Source organism: Lithobates pipiens, unplaced genomic scaffold (assembly GCF_037356315.1).
Source record: "Lithobates pipiens isolate NorthernLeopardFrog02 unplaced genomic scaffold, aLitPip1_a1.2 Scaffold_1, whole genome shotgun sequence".
Lineage (NCBI taxonomy): Eukaryota > Metazoa > Chordata > Amphibia > Anura > Ranidae > Lithobates > Lithobates pipiens.
Genome location: NW_027507685.1, coordinates 231,185,184 through 231,209,869, shown reverse-complemented (window position 1 = coordinate 231,209,869; position 24,686 = coordinate 231,185,184). Strand labels below are relative to the sequence as shown.

The 24,686-nt window shown below is 42.7% G+C and overlaps 1 protein-coding gene across 1 annotated transcript in view; it reads left to right on the top strand.

The window, feature by feature from the left end:
- LOC143984380 (major histocompatibility complex class I-related protein 1-like) overlaps positions 1–16,680 on the top strand; it is a 31,585-nt gene extending 14,905 nt beyond the window's left edge. Inside the window, exons 3-6 of the mRNA XM_077484599.1 lie at positions 3,919–4,194; positions 5,149–5,439; positions 8,964–9,083; positions 13,928–16,680. Coding sequence (XP_077340725.1) covers positions 3,919–4,194; positions 5,149–5,439; positions 8,964–9,083; positions 13,928–13,965 — 725 coding nt within the window. The 3' untranslated portion in view covers positions 13,966–16,680. The remainder of the gene's footprint in view (positions 1–3,918; positions 4,195–5,148; positions 5,440–8,963; positions 9,084–13,927) is intronic.
- The last annotated feature ends 8,006 nt before the right edge of the window (positions 16,681–24,686 follow it).

Sequence of the window (24,686 nt, the reverse complement as noted above, 5' to 3'; positions counted from 1 at the left end):
GGGACTTATGGCTTTCTTTTAACAATGGATTTCTTCTTGCCACTCTTCCATAAATGCCAGATTTGTGGAGGTGACTACTAATAGTTGTCCTGTGGACAGATTCTCCCACCTGAGCTGTGGATCTCTGCAGCTCCTCCAGAGTTACCATGGACCTCTTGGCTCCTTCTCTCATTAATGTTCTCCTTGCCCGGCCGGTCAGTTTAGGTGGACGGCCATGTCTTGGTAGGTTTGCAGTTGTGCCATACTCTTTCCATTTTTGGATGATGGATTGAACACATCTGTGAGATGTTCAAAACGATTTTATCATTTTCCTTCCACTTCACAATTATGTGTCACTTTGTGTTGGTCTATCACATAAAATCCCAATAAAATACATTTACGTTTTTGATTGTAAGATGACAAAATGTGAAAAATTTCAAGGGGTATAAATACTTTTTCAAGGCACTGTATCCTTCTCACTGAAAGTTGTATCAGCCTTTCATTTGAATGAGGACATTCTGCCTTTTTTGTGTCATAACCCTTCAATCCTAAAGAAGTGGCTCTTCATTGTCTGGGTTTTGCTTTGGGCTTTTAGAGTTTACTTTGTGAAAGTGGAAAATACCGCGCTGTCACTTTATACATGAAACAGCAGGCAGCACAGCAAAAGAAAATTGCAAGTAAATAACAGATAAATTGCAGCAAGGCATCATGGGATGTAGGAAGTTACACAGACAATCTTATAGGTACTATTTGAGGAGATGCAGATAAGAGTAATCTGTGAGGAGATACAGATAAGGGTAATCTGTGAGGAGATACAGATGAGGGTAATCTGTGAGGAGATACAGATAAGAGTAATCTGTGAGGAGATACAGATAAGAGTAATCTGTGAGGAGATACAGATAAGGGTAATCTGTGAGGAGATACAGATAAGGGTAATCTGTAAGGAGATACAGATGAGGGTAATCTGTGAGGAGATACAAATAAGAGTAATCTGTGAGGAGATACAGATGAGGGTAATCTGTGAGGAGATACAGATGAGGGTAATCTGTGAGGAGATACAGATGAGGGTAATCTGTGAGGAGATACAGATGAGGGTAATCTGTGAGGAGATACAGATGAGGGTAATCTGTGAGGAGATACAGATGAGGGTAATCTGTGAGGAGATACAGATGAGGGTAATCTGTGAGGAGATACAGATGAGGGTAATCTGTGAGGAGATACAGATAACAGTAATCTAAATGCGTCTTTTGAACTACAGACAACCAGAAGTAGCAGCTTTGCAAGGACTAAGGCTCGGGTCACACCTAAACTGGCCGCGGATCAACATTGTCTATCCATCCCTGTTCTCCGTTTCAGAGACGAATCAGGGCAGAATCTTTGCCTGAATTCGGCCCTGATACGGAGGCAAAGACGCACAGCGTTTCTGTGCAGTGCGCTTTGCAACCCCCCTGGAGACATGTGAACCGGCTCCATAGAGAGCTGGTTATATTCTCCTGCTATGTGAATTGGATGTGGCGAAACCCGTATCCAATGTGCATAGGTGTGAACCCAGCCTAAAGGTTGCATCTAGTGAGCTTATGGGAAAGATTCGGCTACCCTCCCTCTGAGATCATTTATCTACTGGGAACCATCCGAAGGACAGTGTGACCACCATTGACTCGTGCCAGTGGCTGCAGACGTGGATCTTCTTATCTACTGGTGTGTTTTCACCACAAGCCTTGACTCATCCGGCATATGTCCCATTATCTACTTCTCTCACTTGTCCTCCTACTGATGTCCTAAGGAGGTCATCCACTCACCTGGATTAATACAAATATCCCAGTCTTCATTTGTGGACTTTGTATTTTCTACTTTTTTACATTCATCACGTTGTGGACTTTATTAAATAATGCATATTTTTAGAGTTTACTTGAATTTTTCTGCCTCCATCTGGAAGATGGATTCGCGTTTATTTTTTTTCCATAGAAGCTCCTCTGTGCAGTGCTTTAGCAAAAAAAAAGTGAACTATGCAATCACAGCACACAAAAGTGCACAGAGGGTACAGAATGGCCAATCCTCAGAAGAGAAAGGGCCACTAACCCTGAACCTCCCGTGCCACAGGGCTCCTGATAGAGGCAAGGTACGCCATGGTGAACCTAGGCCAAAGCCAGGTGTACCCTACTCCTTATGGACCAGCCGGGGCTGGTCCTCCAAGTAGTTGGTAAGGGGCTCTCCAGAAGAGAGAACCCTCCAGATGAGGATAGGCAAAAGACCTGAAGGCCACAGAGTCCACCCCCCACATGAGAGCAGGTCCTGATGACTTGCACACTCCTGTGCAAAAACACATGTGCAGTGCAAAGTTCCCATTAATAAATAAGTGAAAAAACAAACATAAAATTTGCCCTTGGTACGCAAAATGCAACATGAAAAGCTGTTGTGCAAGAAAAGCACAGGTGACATGTCCTTTTGCAGGTGAAACACCAATGGTGTGCAGTCTGGAAGTTTTTTTTTTTTTTTTTTTTTTAAAAAGCCTGTGGCATGCAAAACACACCCACAAACTTCCACCCGTTGCCAAAAAAAGTGCACACACATAAAGAGTGTATCACAAAAACGTGCAACGGGTATACCACTGTCCTCCACGAGGTGTGCAGTCCAGAATTGTTTTCCCAGCACCAGGGGGCAAATCACCGATAGCTACTTGCAGCTCCCAGCTGTAGCCTGGGACATGCAGCTCCATCTCTACCAGAAAGGCATCAGAATTTAGGGAGAGCCCTGCTATCACCGGGGACAAGCCAGTGGGACTCAGGCCAGCTTCAACCCAGGAGGAAAAGGCTCCCTCCCACAGTTCATTACCTAATTACATCAGGAGAACTAAGCAGCGCCCCCTCTGCCTAAAAACTGATAACAGATGCTACACATGATTTGGCCAAAATAATTCCCTGTTCATTACCAGAGATGTCTTAGGAAGGGCCGGCCAGTTTACCATCTACTATTTCTGGATAGATTAGTCAGACTGTGGTTAAGGCCTGTTCTGAGCACTGCACCTTCTGTTCATTCCTTGTGGGAACCCCGTTTCCCTTTACTGCTCATTCCACCAGGACTCTGAGCGCATTCCCGGGCTTTTCACCACTGTGCCCCTGCCTCTCAGGTTTGCAAAGGGGCTGCCTGGTTGTCTGTTTTAGACCAGATTTTACAAGGTAGACATTACAACTTCTGCCAAAGCTAGTTTTGGTCGCAAGGATTTGCAGGCATCGGTTTGAGTTCTGTTGGGAACAATGCCTCCTTGCTTATTGGATAGTTGTGCTACGTCCCAACCCTGATATCTAGCTATGTTTTGCAATGTCCATCTGGCCCTCAGCTATTGATTTGGCTGTGTTCAGTGAACGAAAAAGAGAATGGTAGTTCATTGAGGAACACGGCACCCACTCGACTGCCATTCTCATTGAGGGAATCAGGAAGGGAAGCGTTGCGGCTTCACTTCCCGGTTCCCTAGTGCACGTGCATGAGTCAGGCTGCGCGTCGTAAGTGGTCCCCGCTATCTCCGGGGACCTGTGTGTTTCCCAGGAGACTGCGGGAAGGGGTGCGACTGCCGCAAGAGTCTATTCCCGGAAATGGGTGCAGATATCTGCACCCCCCTGAAAGGTGCCAATTGTGGCACCGGAAGGGGGGGGGGGTCAAATGAGTGGAAGTTCCACTTTTCGGTGGAACTCCGCTTTCAGTGGATATTTTGTCTGTGTTTTTTTTCTAATACTGCTGGCTAACAACTGATGTGTGTTGTAAATGGGGAGCTAGCCACCAACAGGGGCTGTCCCTGGGTTGTGCTCCATTTCTTTTGCTGTATCTAGCGTCCTACTCCTGCAAGTGACACAATACCTACTGATCACGATCTACTGATCCGGCTGTCTCCTTCAATGAAAAGGATTTTACAGCGAGTATAAAAGTTTCATTTTTCTCTTGCAGACGTTCACACATACCAAATAAAATTTGAGTGTGTGTATTGGGAGGACAGCAGCATCGGCGGACACACAGAGTTTGGATACAATGGGAGAGAACTCGTCTTCTTTGATAAGCAGACATTACAATATTTCCCAGCAGTGGAGAAAGCACAGATATTAACCCAAGAATGGAACAGTGATCAGCAAACCACTCGGGCAGATAAAGAGTTTTCAGAGGAATACTGCATTGAATGGATTAACAAGTACAGGAAACACGTGAAAGAAGAACTGAAAACAAATGGTAAGGGGAATTTCAGGATATAGCTAAACTGTCTCTTTAAAGGATGACTTCTCCTTTAAGTGGAACTAAACCCATTGATTTCATTTTACCAAACAGTTACATCACAGAGCTCTCTCATGGGTGACCGCGTTTTATGAATGGACTGTAAAATGCATTTAGAAATGTGCAAAGCAGAATATAACATTTGCAGTGGCTTTATCCCCTCGGAATTAAAATTCATCCTCTTGGCAATGTTCCCTTTTAATAAGTCCCCACCCCTCCGATTGCAGCCCACCTGAGATAATACTTACCTCTCTATCTGTGTATCTGCACCTTGTCCCCATTCAATTCTTTGAGTAGTCATACCAAGGCCACCTTAGCAATCCCTTGGAGTGGCTTACCCCTAGAAATATATAGGACTTCAGCATGAAGAGGAACCAGCTGGGACCATGTCAGAGTAAAGACTGCTGGATTATGGAGGACGGGGCTGTACTCAACGAAGTGTGGGTGGTGTTTATGAAAGGACAGCATTACTAAAGATTAATTTGTTCTTATGAGTGAACCTGTACTTTGCTCATGCAGGCTGTAACCATTAGGAAGCCTCTCCCTTGCTCCTTGTGTGGTCACCCAGACAGGAAGTGAAGTCAAACTCTCCCCGACAGGGATAGTGATAATCAAGGAGTTTCCAAGTCCATATTCAATATATGATATATGTTCAAAATACTGTAAATTCCCACACTTGGGACTGGGATAGTGCTATGTATATGTTAGAGCTAAAGTATTTTGAACAGCTATAAAAATCATATATATATATATATATATATATATATATATATATATATATATATATATATATATATATATATATATATATATATATAATTTTTTTTTTTTTTTTATTAATCTTATTATTGTATTTTTCTCATTCTGTTGACCTGTGAAGATGACCTATTGTTTTGTAAATGTTACTGTCAGTCCTACCAGAGGTGAAGGTGTGGAGTCGACATCGTTCTGACAGGATGACCAGACTTCATTGCCTGGTGTACGGGTTTCACCCCCGACCTGTGGATGTGAAGTGGGTGAGGAATGGGAAGGATGATGTTCCTTCAGATGAAATGAGTCCAGTTCTCCCCCATCCTGATGGCACCTATCAGATCAGAGTCAGTGTGGAAGTTCTGGTCAGCAATGATACATACTCTTGTCATGTGGAACACATAAGCCTGGAGAAAACACTAATTGTGAATCTAAACGAGATGGATCTTGAAGGTATATATATCAGACAAGATACATAAGTAGAATAATTTAAGATAACATTAGAATTTTCCGTTGCATTCCTACCAATCATCTAATTTAGTGTCAGGAAGCGAGGGACTGTTTTTAGTGCAATATATGTAAGCAAAGGGCTCGCTCTTTCCCTATTCACACAATCCATAAACATCTAAACCCAAATCCCAGCTAGTGTGTTTTTTTTTTTGTTTTTTTTTTTACCCCTTGCCAAACTCTTTGCCCCCTTTATTAAATGGTGGAAGATGGAAGTGGACTTTCTGATGATGTGAGTGCTAGGGGTGCACCGAATGGGTTTTTTGGTGGCGATATTTGGTGCGATACCGAAAATGAAAAATACACTAGGCCGAAAAACGATACCGAAACTGACCGATACCGAAAATGACTGTTTTTAAAAAATATTCTTGTACAGGAGATGGTCAGAGACTGGCGACATGATAAAAGAGATAAGTGCAGCCAGTGTTGTCCCCTGTGCAGCCAGTGTTGTCCCCTGTGCAGCCAGTGTTGTCCCCTGTGCAGCCAGTGAAGCCCCCTGTGCAGCCAGTGAAGCCCCCTGTGCAACGAAGAGAGAGGAGAGCCGCCTCCGCCGCCTGGTTGAATAGAGCACCGGGAACATCACAGCTATTGAAATTTAATACTGCGATGTTCCCGGTGCGCTATTCAACCAGACAGCAGAGGCGGCTCTCCTGCGCTATACACCCCCCATGATGTAGGCGGTGCTCCACCCCCGCCCCATTTTCAGCTCAATTATCAGCCGTTTTTTCCTTTCGGCAAATTGCCGAAAAGGGCATTTTCGGCCAATATGTTTCGGCGGCCAAAATTTCGGTGCATCCCTAGTAAGTGCTGTGGTCATGTAATCAGGAGTCTCCCATCCGTTTGGAATCATTAAGACCTCATGGTGTGGGCAGAATGCACAGGTGCCCCATCCAGTCCCACTGCCAGCAGCCTGTAAAATTCTAAGAGAGGCTGGAAACAACTGTGGCAGGATGGTGCACTGAGTGGTACTAATGTTTAGGGCAGTATATGCCCACTCATGAATTCCTGGGACACAGACATTGCATTCTGGGCATTTGTCTCTGAATGCATACTGCCCTGAACTTTACTGCAACTGAGTGTACTGTCCAGCAGCTTGCAGCTTGTCATAGAGCTTTACAGGCTGCCAGCAGTGGAGTTCGACAGTGTCTCCCATCCACACCAAAATGTCAGGATCTTTTGCAATGGACCTAACAGTGACCAAGAGTTGTCAATGACAGCTCAGCCAGTGTACTAGGAGCATGCAGCGATCATAATATAAAAATGGGGTTATATGGACGCATGCTGATGTCAAGGCTCCCTCGCTCCGCTGCTGCACAAATGTGTTAGCCAGTCAGCAAGATGCCGTTCTGTGCCAGATCACATACCTATTCTGGCACTTCCAGGTCTGGGGTACACCCAGTGGCGGGTACCGCAGACTGGATGTCTGCTAGGACCTGCCAATTAGGCATTACACAGGCAGGTGACAATCTGCGTATGTAAACAAGGCAGATTGTCGTTTTGTCATAAGGGAAGGTACTGATCCTGTGTTTCTGCTAAGCAGAAACACAGATCCTTGCCCTTCCCCAGTCAAAGCACCTCCCCCACAGTTAGTAAGCACAACTTAGGCATACATTTAATCCTTTGATCACCACTGATTCCCTGCCAGTGTCAGTGCATATTTTTTAGCATTGATAACCGTTTTGGTGTCACTGGTCCCCAAAATGTGTCGGTTAGTGTCCGATTTGTCCACTGCAATATCGCAGTCCCATTATAAGTCGCTGATTGCTGCCATTAATAGTAAAATAAAATAAATTAAAAATATTCCATAGATTGTAGACACTATAACTTTTAAGCAAACTAATCAATATGCGCTTATTGGGATTTTATTTACCAAAAAATATGTAGCAGAATATGTATTAGCTTAAATTGAGGAAGTTTTTTCAAATTGCTGGTCTTTTTGTTTATAGCGCAAAAAAAAACAAAAACTGCAGAGGTGTCAAATACCACTAAAAGAAAGCGCTATTTGTATTTCAAAAAAATGGCAATGGGGGTAAATCCTCTGGAGCTGAAGTGGTTAAAAGAGAAGTATAGTCTGTTGTCAGCTGACATCACAGAGCAGTTCCAGGTTCTGGAAGGATCCAGACCATATTGTTGGCATCCACCCAGCTGCCTGTTTAACAGCTGGCTCCGCCTCTCAGCACATGGCTGAGAGCCAACGCCTGCTGCACCCTTCTCCAGCCCGGTGCTCCAGTGAGGGCTGGAGGGGCAGAGCAGAGACTGCTCTCTGTTCTTAGCAGACCAATAAGTGAGTGATCAGCGGTCATGCGATCGCTCATTTCTCGGTCTTAAAACCCGTGTGGGACAGCTGCAGCATCACACCGAAGCTACAGCATAGAGGTGAGTATGTATGTAAATTTTTTATTTATTTTTTTATAACCTCAAACTTCTTTTGATAAAGTGAAAAAAACTTTTTAAAGCTGCCCGTGTCTTTTTTTTAGATGTTTTTTTTTCAGACGCAAGCTAGAAAAGAAGTAGGGGACAATCTTCCCAATTCCGATGGGAATAAAGAATAGGAAGTGAGGGGAAATCTACGCAACTGGGGCATAGATAGCAATAAAAAAAAATATATATTTGAATGATGAAGGTTGAAATCATTGTGAGGATAGAATTTCCCTTTTGTGTCCCCAAATGTTGTATTTGCCCTTATTTTCTTTCCGGGTTGTTGGTGTCAAACAAAAACAGGAAGAGAAGATAAATCTCCTAGAGGGGCAGTATAGCATTTAAAATCAGAATTACTTGCCCTTCCTTCCTCTGACAAAATCAGAAAAACAGTGTTTTGTCTATAGATATACTTAAACCCTTCAACCTAACCCATTAAGTTAAAGTAGATTTGTGGCCTCCTATTTAAAATAACCAATGTAATATTAAAGACATTTGGATGAAACTTTGCATCATATAGTGCATAAGGTCCCTTTCGCACTGGGGCGATGGGTGCGTCGGTGCTATTTTTTTATTTTTAGCTGCGCTTTACCACCAATTTCACAGCACTATTCGGTGCATTTACCCCCCCACTAGCGGCCAAGAAAGGGTAAAACCACCGCAAAGCGGTATAGCCACGCTGCCCCATTGCTTTCAATATTTTTTGCGATGTAGCGCCTGCAATGCGCCACAGTGTGAAAGGGGTCTAAGAAATACTTTTGGCAGTTCAAGAGCACATTTCTATACACAAGTCTACACATAAGATCTTTAATGATTAGCATTTGAGAGGGAAAGAAGGACAAAGATTTGGTTCCAAAAGGGAGGCAGTTTGCAAGCTCTGCATGTGGTTAATGGGCCAGTCAGTTGCAAAGCATAAAGATAATATCTGTGCATATTGGATGTTAACAGTTTATTAAAAAGCTAAATGACTATGCATATTGCACTAATTACTATAGATCAGTGTGAATGGTATAGATTTATCTTTACAGTGGGCCTACGTCTTCTGTTTACAGGCTTCCTGGACCAACACCATCTTCCAATCTCTATCTATCAACGCAATCGGACAATTGGATTTTCACTCTTAGCATTCTCGTTTTTAGCCATTACTTTGTGTGTGTGCTTTTATTTTTCAGGTAAGTAGAAGAAATATATAAAAGTAAAAATCCGCGCTGAGGAATAGATATAGCTGCAGCCTCCCCAACAAAGACTCCACAAAGTGGTGTCCCAAAAAATATATATAATAAAAAAACGGGGATGTGGGCGCTGCTCGTAATGAGTATAATTAATTATCCCCCAAACACGGTGAGGGTATAGGGCAAAGAAAGTGAATGAATCTTGAACCACTATAAAACAGTGAAACTGATGAGTTAATAATTGTGTTATCTAGTTCAAAACAAAGATAAAGTGCAAATCTCTAAACAGTAGGATGAAAACCTCATGAGAGATGAAAAAACAGCTCTAACCACCATCTATCATGAGGTTTTCATCCTACTGTGTAGAGATTTGCACTTTATCTTTGTTTTTGAACTAGATAACACAATTATTAACTACTTCAATACCGGGGCCTATTCTGGCACTTCTCTCCTACACGTAAAAATCATAATTTGTTTGCTAGAAAATTACTCAGAACCTCCAATTTTTTTTTTTTTTAGCAGACACCCTAGGGAATAAAATGGCGGTCATTGCAACTTTTTATCTCACGCAGTATTTGCGCAACAGTTTATCAAACACTTTTTTTGGAAAAAAAAAAAGTTTCATGATTTCAAAAATAACAAAACAGTAAAGTTAGCCCAATTTTTTTGTATAATGTGAAAGATGATGTTACGCCGAGTAAATAGATTCCTAACATTTCACGCTTTAAAATTGCGCAAACTCATGGAATGACGACAAACTTCAGTACTTAAAAATCTCCATAGGCGACACTTTAAACGTTTTTACAGGTGACATATTGAGAATTATAGAGGAGGTCTAGAGCTAGACTTGTTGCTTTCGCTCTAACGCATGTGGCGATACCTCACATGTGATGTTTGAATGGCATTTACATATGTGGGCGGGACTAACTTGCTTCTGAGCCTGAGTTACTGGGGACAGGGGCTTTTTAAAAAAAATAACTTTTTAATTTTTATTTTGATTTTTTTTTACTTTATTTTTTCAACTTTTTTTGATCACTTTTATTCCTATTACAAGGAATGTAATCATCCCTTGTAATAGGAATCATTAATGACAGGTCCTCTTTATGGAGAGATGTGGGATCAATAAGACCCCACATCTCTCCTCCAGGCTGGAAAGCATGAGATCATGAGAAAAATTTCACTGATCCCATGCTGACAGCCGCAAACGCGGCTTTGTTTACTTCCGGGAACCCAGGCGTGACATCATAACATCGCGCTCGGGCCTCCGACGGTCATAGAGATGAGTGGTGACCATCTGGTCACTGGAAATCTCTATCGTCATCATTAGGGGCTGAGCGATTCTTTCTCTGGGTCAACAATGTTACGGGAGAGCCCAGAGAAGCATCGGATTGTGGCAGGAGGGGGGATGTCACCTCCCGTCGCCTGTAAGGGCAATCAAGCGGTGGAACTGCCACTATGATCATTCTTATGGTGCACAGAATCGCCGGCTGAAAACAAGGATATCTGAATGATGCCTGTGGCTGCTGGCATCATTCAGATATTCCCACTGAAAATCCAGGACGTCATATGATGGCCTTGGGCGGGAAGTGGTTAACTCATCAGTTTCACTGTTTTATAGTGGTTCAAGATTCATTCACTTTCTTTTCCCTATACCCTCACTGTGTTTGGGGCATATTTAATTATACTCACTATTAGCAGCGCCAACATCCCGTTTTTTTTAATTATTATTATATACAGGTAAGTACAAGGTTTACGATCACTGGCCATGAAAATGCCACACGTACAGCATGTTTTTCTTGGTGAATGGCAGAGGTCAGAGTAGTCCAGAGGAGGAAGGGGCCCTACAATTGTGATATCCAACAATGCTGCAAAAACGCCAAACCTGAAGACTAAAGATTTAAAGTGTATGAAAATCTGAAATGTTTTTTCATGTCGTTTTGGATAGTGTGTGGAGATATATATTCTCTTATGTTTTTTTTATTTTTTTTTATTTATTTTTTTGCTGTCTGTGTCCCAACTGGAGAAGTTCACCCCTTCTTTTGTACTGGTGACCATTGACCAAAGTGATGGGAAAAACAAAATAACCAAAGAAAGTGTATGTGAACACACAGAAACATACAGAAATGTGCACTTAGGATGTGTCATATGGTCCCCTCCTAGAGAAGAAGTATTCTTCCCTGACCTCCCAATTGCAAATATTCTGAAGAGAGATAAGCACACTTAGGTCCACCTAGCCAAAAGACCTGGCAGACCCTGTTGCTCATGATCAGCTGAAGCTGACCAATGAGTATTAGGTGAAGGATTCTCCCGAACAGAGCGCCCCACACCCAAAGCAAGGATGGAAGGCACCTAAGGGCCACACATCCCCCCCCCCCCCCCTAGACTCTAGGGTAGGTCAGAAGACCCACACCCTACAATTCAAGTGAAAAAGCGCAAGTGATAGACACAAGTACAGAAAAATAAATAAAGAGAAAATAAAAATAGGTACATTGAGCATTGGCTAGGCCTTGCGGCCTTATAACTAAAATTGCCCAAAATCTCAGCCAAAAGGTCCAGCCCATGAGGTGAAGTATAGAAAACACTAGTGGTGTTGTGGCCTAGTTCCCGTTCTCACAGTGAGTTATAAAAAAGAAGAAGAAAGGGCGTACCAGCCTTGTGCATTGACTGCTGAGCTCTGAGGAAGAGGGGTATTCCCCTCGAAACGCGTCAGTTGGCGGTGGTCCTGTGATTTCCTCTGTGACCGTTGGAGAGTGTTGTTTGTTTTAAACTTTATGCTGCTATTTGGTGAATATTTTATTGCAAGAATTCTACAGTCGTTTGTGAGTTTTCTTTTATATCGCTTTTAATAAATATATATCCAAAGGATAATGCACAAGGCTGGTGCGCCCTTTCTTCTTCTTTTTTTATATCTTTGATTGTTAGGATACCCCTATCCTTGAGGGCAGCAAGGCCTGGGACATTATATAGTTTGTCTTGCCAGACAAAGCAGCACCATTTAAACCAGGAAGCACTGGGCTCCTCGTAATTTTCTACACTACGGGAATACTCCCGACCCACACCTTACCCAGTGGGGTGCTTAATTCAGGTTCTTTCCCATGTAGAAGATCCTACACAACCCCCATTATACCATCAGAAATGCTATACAGCCAGCCATCCCAGCCTAAAGGCCAGAATAATGTCATAGTACCCCCTACCGGACGTTGATAAGAACAGTTACATTTTACTGTCGTCACTGGTACAGGAATAGAAGGGAAATCTGTTCCAGTGACTACTCTCTAAGAGGGGATTTCCTCTCACTTTGGGGAGATGTCTCCTTACTTCCTGTAGTGTCTCTGAGATAGAAAATTAGGTGGAATCTCCCCAATGGTACATAGATGGCAAGAATATTGACAGGAGATCTAACCATTTTAATCTAAACAATTTATTTAATTTTTTTTTACTTGAAGGCCCTTTCGTGCCTCTCTGTCCCTGTGTGTTATGTTAAAGTGCGTTGTGTTATGCATTAACCGCTTAACGTACATTTACTGCGGCAGGGCAGCCCAGGTGAGCACAATTGCGTACCTGTGCGTGATTTCGTGCACACGGTTTAGGGGGAGCATGTGCACCACGGTGGCACCACTCCCGCTGTGATTGGACACAGCGAGAGCCAATCAGCAGGTCCTGCGGCCGCAATAGCCACTGTGACCTGCCGAGCTATCAGAAGAGAACTGGAGCAGTGGTGTGCCGATGTAAACAAAGCACACCACTGCTAAGCTGAATCACAATCTCTTTTCCTCCAGTGAATTCTCTTCCCCCCACAGCTTGAAAACACCTCCCAGGGCAGGGAACACATTTAACCCCTTGCTCACTCCTGGTGTTAACCCCTTCCCTGTCATTTATACTTTGATCAGTGCATTTTTTGGTGTCACTGATCCCCAAAAAGTGTCACTTAGAGTCAGATTTGTCCACCGCAAATAAAAATAATATAATAAAAAAAAAGTCCATAAATCTTTCCCATAGTTTTTGGACGCTATAACTTTTGTGCAAACCAAGCAATATATGCTTATTGGGATTTTCTTTTACCAAAAATATGTAGCAGGATACATATTGGCCTAAACTTTATTTTTTTTTGGATATGTATTATAGCAGAAAATAGTGAAAAAAATATTGTTTTGTTTTTTTGTTTTTTCAAAATTGTGGGCCTTTTTTTTTGTTAATAGCGCAAAAAATGTAAACCGCAGAGGTAATCAAATACCACCAAAAGAAAACTCTATTTGTGGAAAAAAAAAAGGACCTAATTTTATTTGGGTACAGCGTCGCATGACCGATTGTCAGTTAAAGCGACACAGTGCCGAATTACAAAATGGCCTGGTCAGGGGCTGGCAACACAGAGAAATTGACCAAAAAAAATAAAATAATTTTAACACTTCTTCCAGCTCCAGCTATGCATACTATGACACACAGGTGCCATCTAGTATCATGCATTGCAATCATATGCAGCAAAAAGTTCATCTTCAGAATCAAGTAGAAGAAAATGATTTTCTTTGCAGCAAATATATTACAATCTATTCATTGCTCAAAGTACTAATACACTAGGCAGTCGAGCCTGGCTACTGACCAAATATAGTCTTCGTACCAGTGGCGTCGCTAGGTGGTGCCTTTTGGGGCTATAGTCCTGAATGTGGAGCCCATAGCCCCGAGTATCTGAAAGGGTCCCCAAGGGGAGGGGAGGCTCTCCGGGGAACCTGATTTAAGGGGGAGGCTCTCTGGGCACCCTGATTTAAGGGGGAGGCTCTCTGGGGATTATATAAATGCTCCTGCTTAGTACCAACCAACATTACTCACAGCATTTTCTTCTCTTACAGATTACAAAAATATGATACCTCAAAAAACATATGAGTGATACTGGTTGCTCTACAGGCGTTTCAACGTGAACATTTTGGACTCAGTCCATGGATCAATATGCCATATATGGAGTCTTAGAGAGAGCTGGAACATTGACACCTGGATAATGTACAGTCTATGAGGTCGGCTCTCACCTTCCATATTATATTTAAAACAATCTGCAAAGACTAAATATTACCATCATGGAACTAAGCAAGAGGAAGGGGTTTAAATCACAAATCTGAATGATCCCAAATCTTGAGCAGGTAGAACAGTTTAAATACAGAATATGTATTTAAGTATGTCAAGGTTTCTTTAGAGCACTTTCGCACTCGGGCGGGTGTCGGCGGAATTTTTAACAGCGTTTTACTGCTGTTTTTTGCATTGCTTTTCGGCCGTTAGTGGGGCACTTTTAACCCCCGCTAACGGCTGGAAAAGGGTTAAAAGCGCCCGCAAAGTGCCGCTTCGGTGGTGCTGCCCATTGATACACCGCTCCTACAATGCCTCAAAGATGCTGCTTGCAGGAATTTTTTGAGCGTCCTAACCAACTCAGGGGATTGTTTCAAAAACAGGCCGGGTGTGTTTCTAAGGCCCATTGTCTGTGAATGGGCTGTGTGTTCTAGCCCCTGTTCACACAAGGAAAAAAATAAAAATAATAATTTTGGAAAAAAAAAATCATTTAAAAAAAGAAACATTATATATATATATATATATATATATATATATATATATATATATATATATATATATATATATATAATTTTGAAGACATACTTTGTCGAAACGCGTCGGGCTTGCATCTGGCACCCCACATTGCTTTTATCCTGTTTTTCGTGATCCCTGTTGAAGACATACTTTGTCGAAAACGCGTCGGGATTGCTTCTGGCATTTGGAGCTTTCTTTTTTCTTTACTATATTTTTGTGAACCCTCTCCTATACTTGGGGCTGGAATCCCAAATGGGCCACATCTGATCCGGACAACCTGAGGAATACCCCGAGAGACGTCCTTCACGGGCTTCCATCGTTTGAAGTCTCCCCAGCACCCGGTCCGACTATCTTCAACCCATCATTTGGTTCCATGTTTGGACCCCAAGCGTTTCTGACTCAACTGTCGTAAGACTGATGAGTCCACCTTCTCTGGTAAGAGTATTCTACCTACCTTTTAGATCGCTTCAGACAAGTTGATACATCTGGTTGCACTTGATCAGTGAAACTTCCATTCTTCTTTGAAGAAGACCTACCACAGTCTTTATGCACTAGCTTATTTAAGTGGACTTTTTCTACCGTGTTTTCAGTTTTCACGATTTTTTTACATATTTATATTTTACATAGATTTGTTATACAATTCAGCGCTACACTGTTTGTTGTTTTATATTCATTGGACTTTGTGTTGTTTGAAGTGTTGGCAGCTGTTTTTTCACTTCTTTTTGTGTTGGTTTAGCTTAGCGTGGTGTTTTCCCCCCCTTTTTATTTTGATTGTTGTGTTGGCTGTTCACTCTTTTTGGATAAGCGTGGTATTATCACCACATTTTCCACAGAAACGGGCATCCCCGTTTAGTAGATTTTTTTTTTTTTCTCTTCTTGTTCTGACAACAATTCAAAATGTTGGTTTTCCTAGACCACTTTCAGACCTGGTGATGATGGTCAGCAGAACAAATAGGGTCAGCCTCCCTAGTGAGATCGCTTCCATCGGTGAGTCGGACACAGGATCCGCCAGCCCCCGGATATTTACCATAGAGATTTCCAACGGACCAGATGGTCGCCAGAGTCTCTATGATCGCTCGAAGGCTGGGCGCCCAGCCTCTGCATTCAAACAATGGTGCCAGCTTGGCTGGGAGGCTATGATCGTTTTTTTTCTATTTTTTTTTTATTTTAGGCTTCCCAGCCTAGGAGGTGAGAGGTGGTGGGGTCTTATTGACCCCATATCTCACTGTAAATAGGTCCGATCATGCCATATTCCTATTACAAGGGATGTTTACATTCCTTGTAATAGGAATAAAATTAATCTTTTTTTTTTTTTTAAGTGTCAAACTAAAAAATAAAAGTAAAATTAACAATAAAAAAAATAAAAATAAGTTTAAAGCGCCCCGTCCCCTTGATCTCGTACGCAGAAGCGAACGCATACGTAAGTCCCGCCCACATATGAAAACGGTGTTCAAACCACACTTGTGAAGTATCGCCGCGAACGTTAGAGCGAGAGCAATAATTCTAGCACTAGACCTCCTCTGTAACTCAAAACATGTAACCAGTAAAAAAATATTTAAAGCGTCACTTGTGGGGATTTTTAAATATCAAAGTTTGGCGCCATTCCACGAGCGTGTGCAATTTTGAAGTGTGACATGTTGGGTATCTATTTACTTTGCGTATCTTCATCTTTCACATTATGCAAAAAAAAATGGGCTAACTTTACTGTTTTTTATTTATTTTTTTTAAGCATGAAACTGTTTTTTTTTTTTTGTTTTTCTGAAAAAAACGTGTTCGAAAAATTGCAAATACAGTGCGAGATAAAAAGTTGCAACGGCCGCCATTGTATTCTCTAGGGTCTTTGCTAAAAAAAACACATATATAATGTTTGGGGGTTCTATGTAATTTTCTAGCAAAAAAATTATGAATTTTACATGTAGGAGAGAAATGTCAGAATTGGTCTGGATGCAAAGTAGTTAATGAATCTGTCTATGCTTGTATGTCAATAAAGATTTTATACTGCATGCATAATAAAATTTGAACAAATGAAGTGCGCTGGCTTGATTTTTCGTAAAAGTAGAATAAAACAAATAAGCAAAATGAATATCACATTTCTAGGACAGCTCATTTAAAGTGGTAGTAAAGGTTTAAAAAATAATAAAAAATAACTCTCACTGCAAGGTAAAGGCATAATGTGCAAGTATCGCAAGTATGTATGAAAGACTTACCTTGAAACAAAGCCCTCAAGCGGCATGCATTCACAGCTGCAGACACTTCCATCTGCACCTGGTCTTCCTTCTGGGTTTGCAGGCTGCAGCCACTTAAATGGCCTAGCCACAATGATGTTACTACTGTGCATGCACAGGTATGTCGTTCCTGCAGAACGTGCATGCGGCGCTGACATCACCAGCTGCTGCTCACCAGAATATCTCCTGGTGCACGCTTAGGAGATATTCATTTAGCTTTATTATAACCTTACATGTAGGTTAAAATTAAAATGGAGAATTTACTACCATTTTAAAGAGAAATATTCTGATCCATTAAACCTTGCAGTCAATGAACAATCACACATGCAATATACCTGCCAGTTTATGACATTCTACTACCTAACACAAGTGGCAGTTAATGAGGGATCACATGACAATGTACAAGCGATGACAGATCATATAGCCATTTCCTTTGAGTTCTTGTCCTTGTATATCTCCAAACTGGCAGCTGATTGAGTTGGGGTACACAAATATGTGGTTTTACTAAAATTGGAGCGTGCAAAATCTAGTGCAGCTGTACATGGTAGCCAAATGGCTTCTAATTTTCAGCTTGTTCAATTAAGCTTTGACAAAAAAAAAAAAAAAAACTGGAAGCTGAGTCATGCGATTTGACAGTTTTTGAATTGCATGACAAATCACATCCTATTGTCTGCATTGGAAGTGGTCAAATCGGTGCACCCATTTTGAAAGTAGTTCCTGCACTACTTTTTGCAAGTTCAAGTATGACTTGCATAGACAGCTATGCATGAAGTCACAGATGTCTTCCAAGTAGCCACTGAAGTAGTACTACTTTGAAATCGTGCTACCTGAAGTGAAGTCACACCCTATTGTCCACATTGGAAGTGGCCAAATCAGTGCGATGCCAATTTTGAAAGTAGTTCTTGTGCTATTTTTTGCAAGTTCAAGTGCGACTTGCATAGACATCTGTGCATGAAGTCACACCTGAAGTAGTACTGAAATGCTACTTTGAAATTTTGCTACTTCAAGTGAATTCAAGTAGATTTCAGTGTCACGATCAGTGTGACTGGGGTATAAATCATGTATGCTAAGTATTTGTATAAGTGTAAGACTTTCAGGTATTTATTCCACTCCCATGCCTCATTAGGGCTGGCCCTACAATGGGTCCCAGTGGGTCCATTGGACTCAGGCAACACTTTGAGAGGGGCAGCCAATTGAGCCTCGGAAGCCTCTCCTCTTTTATTTACCCAGCCAATTGATGACCAGGATTTTTTCTCTCGTTTATTGATGGACACAGCAGCTCTTCTTGACCTTAAGGTTATATCGCCCCTTTACGAGAGGACTAGGCAGAAAGTGTTAAAAATGGCAACACTTGCATAGTACCGTCCGGGGGGCAGTCCTACTGGCTATAACCCCTCACACTGCATGCAGCAGCTCAGTTTTTTTCTGCCTAGTGAAGGAGAAGGACCTGGCTCCCTGTGGGGACCATTGGTCCTGGGAATTTTTTCTATTTTCTGCATTTTTTATTCCTGTGATCTACAATAAACAGCCAGGCTGAGTGGCAGGCTGGATAATATAGATTCTTGTAGTCTCCCCAGCCTGGCCATCGAGGGTGAGCAGTCCCTAGCTACGCGCTGGGTCTACCACGACATGCCCCGTCTAATCCGGTGAGCTATTTGCTCCGGGGCACACATACGACCGGGCTACTGCTGTCTGTGTCACAGTGTGCTGTGGCCGACAGCCACCCCGTACTGCTCGGGTGATTGGTCTGTCTGTGGAATGCATCCAGCAGTCCCTGTAGGAGAGGTAAGTATGGTTCCACCTGTCTCGGCAGGATGGAGCAGCTGGGCATTCCCTGGGAGGTCGACCAGGGGGTCTCTCCCTCTCCCTTTCTTCTCTCCCTGTCCCTTCCCTCCTCCACATGCTATGGGCCGATGTTTGACTGGGCATATGGGGGTGCAGTGCATGTACCTGGAGGGGGTCCTCTGGGTGGCTCTGGGAATTTTTTTGTAGCCACAGTAGTTTTTTGCCTTTCAGCCACTTTCTAATAGTTCGGCGGGCATTTTCTTGGCACCCTCAGACGTTTTTGCTGAGTTGACCATTTTCCAGTAGCCTCGGGTAGTTTCGCTTTTAGCGTTGGATGCTTGTTTCCTTTTAGAGCAGCACGCTTTCCACAGACACCTCGTGGATGACACAGGGGTGAGCGGACAGCAGCAGCACAGTGCAGTACCTGAGTCAGGATGGTGAGTCCTGCGAGGGGTCCCTCAGACTGTGGCAGCTAGGAGGGTGGACTTTTTGTGTGACTTGCCTTTGGTCCCTAAGTGGTGACAAGCGCTTCTTCCCCAAACATCCCTGTTATTGCAACTGGTTCCCCTGCAGATGCGGTGCCTGTGGACGCTCTATCGGCGTTCCTGGAGGCCTTTGTTGCCAGGGTGGAAGTGGCGTGCGATCGCAAGGGGGGTAAAAAAATGCCCCCTTCCCCCACCATCTTCTGGGGAAAGCTCTGATTCTGACTCAGGCCCCGCTGTGACAGGTGGCCCCTGTTCTGATGTATCAGAGGATGCGGACCAGGTCTGTTCGGACAGTGAGGATGACTCCATGTCACCACAGGGAAAGGCGCTTGTAGGAGCACTTATTACAGCGGTACGGGTTACCCTAAAATTGGAGGATATGGCGGGGGCATCTACAGAGGTGTTGGTCCCTTTCGGGTCCCACAAGCTGGGCCCGCACGGCTAAGTTGTTTCCTTACCCAACTTATTTTGATACGTTTATTTACAAGGAGTGGGGAAAACTGCCGCGGGCCTTTTCAGTCCCGAAAAGCATGGCGTTGTGTTACCCCTTTGAGGAGAGTCTCCTAAAGAAATGGACATCTCCGATTGTTGACCCCCCGATATCCAGGTTAAATAAGTTAACCACGATTCCCGTGGAAGGGACTCCTGCTTTCAAGGACCCTGCCGACAGAAGGGCCGAGGCAGTTGCCCCGCTGCAGTGCTGGTGGGGTGCTGTCGCATGTAAATCTGATTTCCTGATAAATTTAATTTTAGTTTTAATTATCATGATATAAAATAATGGATGTTGGGGCCTTTTGGCCTGCGTGTTTTTTTTTGGGGGGGGGGGGGGGCAGCATTTTATTCTTGGACCCAGGCAGCACAACGTCTTGGGCCAGCCCTGTGCCTCGTACACACAATGAGATTATCGGACAAATGATCATTCTTTTTTGTTTGCATGCTAGTCTCATATCGAAAATGAAGAGGTTACTAAAGTTAGGAAAATTCTCGTAGAACAGAATAAACAATCGGAAGTCATGTCATGTTTTATATTGTATTTTCGAACAACAACACTACTGAGTAAACAAAAACGTGCAATCTAGTAAAGTACAAGGAAAATGTTTGTGCTTGTCCCTTCAGATAATATCAGATGAACGGCTGTGATCGGCTATTGAAAGCTGTGTACTAACGATCAGATTGTCGTACGAACGATTTGAAAGCAGTATTTTTCGCACCATTTTCGAATCGTATGTACAGGCCATAAGGGAGGTCACTGTACTCCCCCTGACAACACATCTTCTCACTTTGGAAGGACTCACCATCTTTATTCATCATCCAGGATTACCCTCCACTTCCTGGACTCTGATGCTGGATCAGAGAGGACACAATCATGTCAATTCTGGTGCCTGTGCAGTTTGTGGATGCGCTACAAATTTACAGAGTTGCAGTCTGATAAGCGGAGGAGAAGAGACTGAGAAGATGCTTCCTTCTGCTTGCAGAAGACCGATAAAATCTCACCCTAGGCAGTGTCACCTGACTGGCGGATCTTTTTTTTATTTTTATTTTTTTATAAATATGCTGTTTGTATACACTATAGAACAGATTTTCTTAAAATGTTTTAGTTTGCAGCATCCTTTAAAAATATGCAGAATTTTAAGTCAAAAATGTAAATTTTACTTTTCATTGAGAAACCTGAGCATGGGACGATGAACCCAACTGCCTTTACCTCTTGCCACCCGCCCACAGTAATCTTACTGCGGACAAGTAGCACAGGCAGGCCAGACAACCTACCTATAAGTTGCCTGCCTGCTTCTGGGTTTGGGGTGCATGGGCCCCCTGCCGATCCATACTCTGATTGGACACAACACGAGATATTCAACAGTCAAAATCATTGGCTGAAACCTGGTGATTGGCAGTGTCCAGAGAGTCCCGAAAAAGCAAAATGCGCACTATTGTTTCTGGGCCCTACTACATGCACAAATACATACACATATGTGGAATTGCTGCAATGTGCATGGTGTATTGGGTTGCAAGAACACTTTCCTGAATCTGTGTAACACTTCAAGTACTTTTATTAACTCGTGTACATGTACAGTAAACATTTGTAATTTTCAGTCTATAAAACCATTCTGTAATCTGAATGCAAAAGCCACTGGCTCTTTACCTTCACAGTTCTGCATTCACTTTTCGTTTCCTGGCTGCGGTTTAAAGGGAGAGGTTAGTTACTGTAATACAGATTAACAACAAGTTGCAGGAAATCCGCCCAAAAAACAGTAAAAAAAAAGTATAACTCATTGAACATAGTTATACAATGCCTTTAAAAAGTATTCACACCCATTGAAATTTGCTATATTTTGTCATGTTACAACCAAAAACATAAATGTATTTTATTTTTTGTGATAGACCAACACAAAGTGGCAGATAATTGTGAAGTGGAAGGAAAATGATAAATGGTTTTCAAATTTGTTTTACAAATAAATATGTGAAAAGTGTGGCATGCATTTGTATAGCGCCCCCCCTGAGTCAATACTTTGTAGAACCACCTTTCTCTGCAATTACATCTGCAAGTCTTTTTGGGGATGTCTCTACCAGCTTTGCACATCTAGAGAGTGAGATTTTTGCCCATTCTTCTTTGCAAAATAGCTCAAGTTCTGTCAGATTGGATGGAGAGCGTCTGTGAACAGCAATTTTCACGTCTTGCCACAGATTCTCAATTGGATTCAGGTCTGGACTTTGACTGGGCCATTTTAACATATGAATATGCTTTGATCTAAACCATTTTATTGTAGCTCTGGTTGTATGTTTAGGATCATTGTCCTGTTGGAAGGTGAATCTCCACCCCAGTCTCAAGTCTTTTGCAGACTCTAACAGCTTTTCTTCTAAGATTTCCCTGTATTTGGCTCCAACCATCTTCCCATCAACTCTGACCAGCTTCCCTGTCCCTGCTGAAGAAAATAATTCCCACAACATGATGCTGCCACCACCATGTTTCACGGTGGGGATAGTATGTTCAGGGTGATGTGCAGTGTTAGTTTTCCCCCACACATAGCGTTTTGCCTTTAGGCCACAAAGTTACATTTTGTTCTCATCTGACCAGAGCATCTTCTTCCACATGTTTGCTGTGTTCCACACATGGCTTCTCGCAAACTGCAAATGGGACTTCTTATGGCTTTCTTTCAACAATGTCTTTCTTCTTGTCACTCTCCATAAATGCCAGATTCGAGGAGTGAACGACTAATAGTTGTCCTGTGGACAGATTCTCCCACCTGAGCTGTGGATCTCTGCAGCTCCTCCAGTTACCATGGACCTCTTGGCTGCTTCTCTGATGAATGTTCTCCTTGCCCGGCCTGTCAGTTTAGGTGGATGGCCATGTGTTGGTAGATTTGTAGTTGTGCCATACTCTTTCCATTTTTGGATGATGGATTGAACAGTGCTCCGTGAGATGTTCAAAGCTTGGGGTATTTATTTATGACCTAACCCTGCTTTAAACTTCTCCACAACTTTATCCCTGACCTGTCTGCTGTGTTCCTTGGCCTTCATGGTGTGGTTTGTTCACTAAAGTTCTCTAACAAACCTCTGAGGGCTCCTCCTTAACATTTGGGACATTTCTTTTTTAGGGGGAGTAGGTATCTGATTTTCACAGGTACCCGCTCCCCTACTTCTGGGTAGATCGCTTCAACAGTCTGAGAGAATGTTCGCCCCTTCCCTATATCGCAGTTCCTAGAAAGCTGCAGGACCAATCAAATAGTGCAGCACGGCTCGCACATGCACAGTGAGTAGTCGACTGTGAAGCCACAAGCAGTCATAGCCCGCTGCTGATAGTTAGTATGCTGGAGCCAGGGACTGAAGATCGGTGAAGCTGGGTGAGAACATCGCTGGATCCAGTTTTTGTAACTGCTGACTGTTAACCCCTTCACGCTGATGTAACACATACAGTGTGTGTGTGTGTGTGTGTATATATATATATATATATATATATATATATATATATATATATATATATATATATATATATATATATATATATATATATATAATGTTTTGGGGTTTCGAGTAATTTTCTAGCAAAAAAGACTGCTCTTGTAAACAACAAATGTCAGAAAAGGCTGGGTCCTTAAAGCGGGACTACACCCAAAAAGCGAAGCTCCACTTGTTTGCTTCCTCACCCCTCTCCACTGCCACATTTGGCACCTTTCGTGGGGGAGTGGTTACCTGTTTATGACAGGTACCCATCACCGATTCCGGGAGACCTCACTGTGACGATGTCCTTTGGAAGTTCAGCCCCCCCTTTCTTTAACCCGCCGCCGGGCCATTCAGAAAGCGCAGCGTGCTTCGCGCGTGCACAGTAGGGAATCGGCTGTGAAGCTGCCTTCACTGCCGGTTTTCCTTACAAGGAATGGCGGCACCCGAGAGCCGACTGAAAACTTGGCTGGGGTGCTGACATTGTGGGATCCCTGGACAGATAAGTGTTCTAATAATCAAAGTCAGCAGCTACAGTATTTGTAGCTGCTGAATTTAAATGTTTTTGGCGAGGGAGCTGGAGCTCTGCTTCAAGTGGTTAGGCCATTAATCACCCTCCGGGAACACTCTCCTCCCTTCTATTTCTTGTTTGGAGCACTTGCTGGCATTTGAGCATTCAAAAGTGGGTGCACACCATGAAAATTGTGTGCAAATGATATACATAGAGGAATGTGCACGGTGTATTGGGTTGTATGAAAACTTTCCTGCATCGGTGTAGCAATTCAAGTACTTTATTATCTCATATACAGTAGTAAAATAAAAGTGGTCAGCCTTCGCGCCGCTAAGTGGTAATAAGTGACTAAAGTGGAACAAAATCCAAAATCAGATATAATGAAACACAGATGCTGTGAAAAAGAGCCTGAGTGATATAAAGTGCAAATGCTAACTAAAAAATGCAGCAGGACAAAATAGTGAGCACAAACTATCAAATAATGAATATAAAGGGGTGGGTCCTGCGCAAATCGTGCCACTCAAATAAAATACACAAATTCAAAATAATATAAATATGTGCATACATACAATGCCGTGAAAAAAAATATAGTCCAAAAAACAGCACGCATAAAAATATATAAAAAATATATAAAAAAATGGAAAAAAGGTTTAATGATAGAACAATAATAAAATGTCCGCTACTCAAGGCTCCCAGAACTCTCACCTTTAAACGAAGTGAATAAGCAAATCAAACAAACTCCAGGATTCTCTTATTTCATTCATAAATAATAAATAATAGCCATCAGGAAATCCAAAGGAGGGATGCAATGATACAATTCCGCCACTAGAGGGCCAGTCCCAGCTTCCAGAACAGGTGAAATGGATCTTCACTTCTATTTCACAGTGTATGGCTCAAAATAAGAGAGAGGAGGGGGAGAGAGAGAAACAGGAGACTTCCATAGTGTAGTAGTTTAAAAAACGGCAGGTAGATTTATTAAAAAGCAGTAAAGACTCTCACATTTTAATTGCAAAAACAAGCACAATCAGGAAGAGGGTATAATGACAACTTCCTCCCGCCTTACTCTACTTCCGGTTCGTCCTCTGGCCAATCC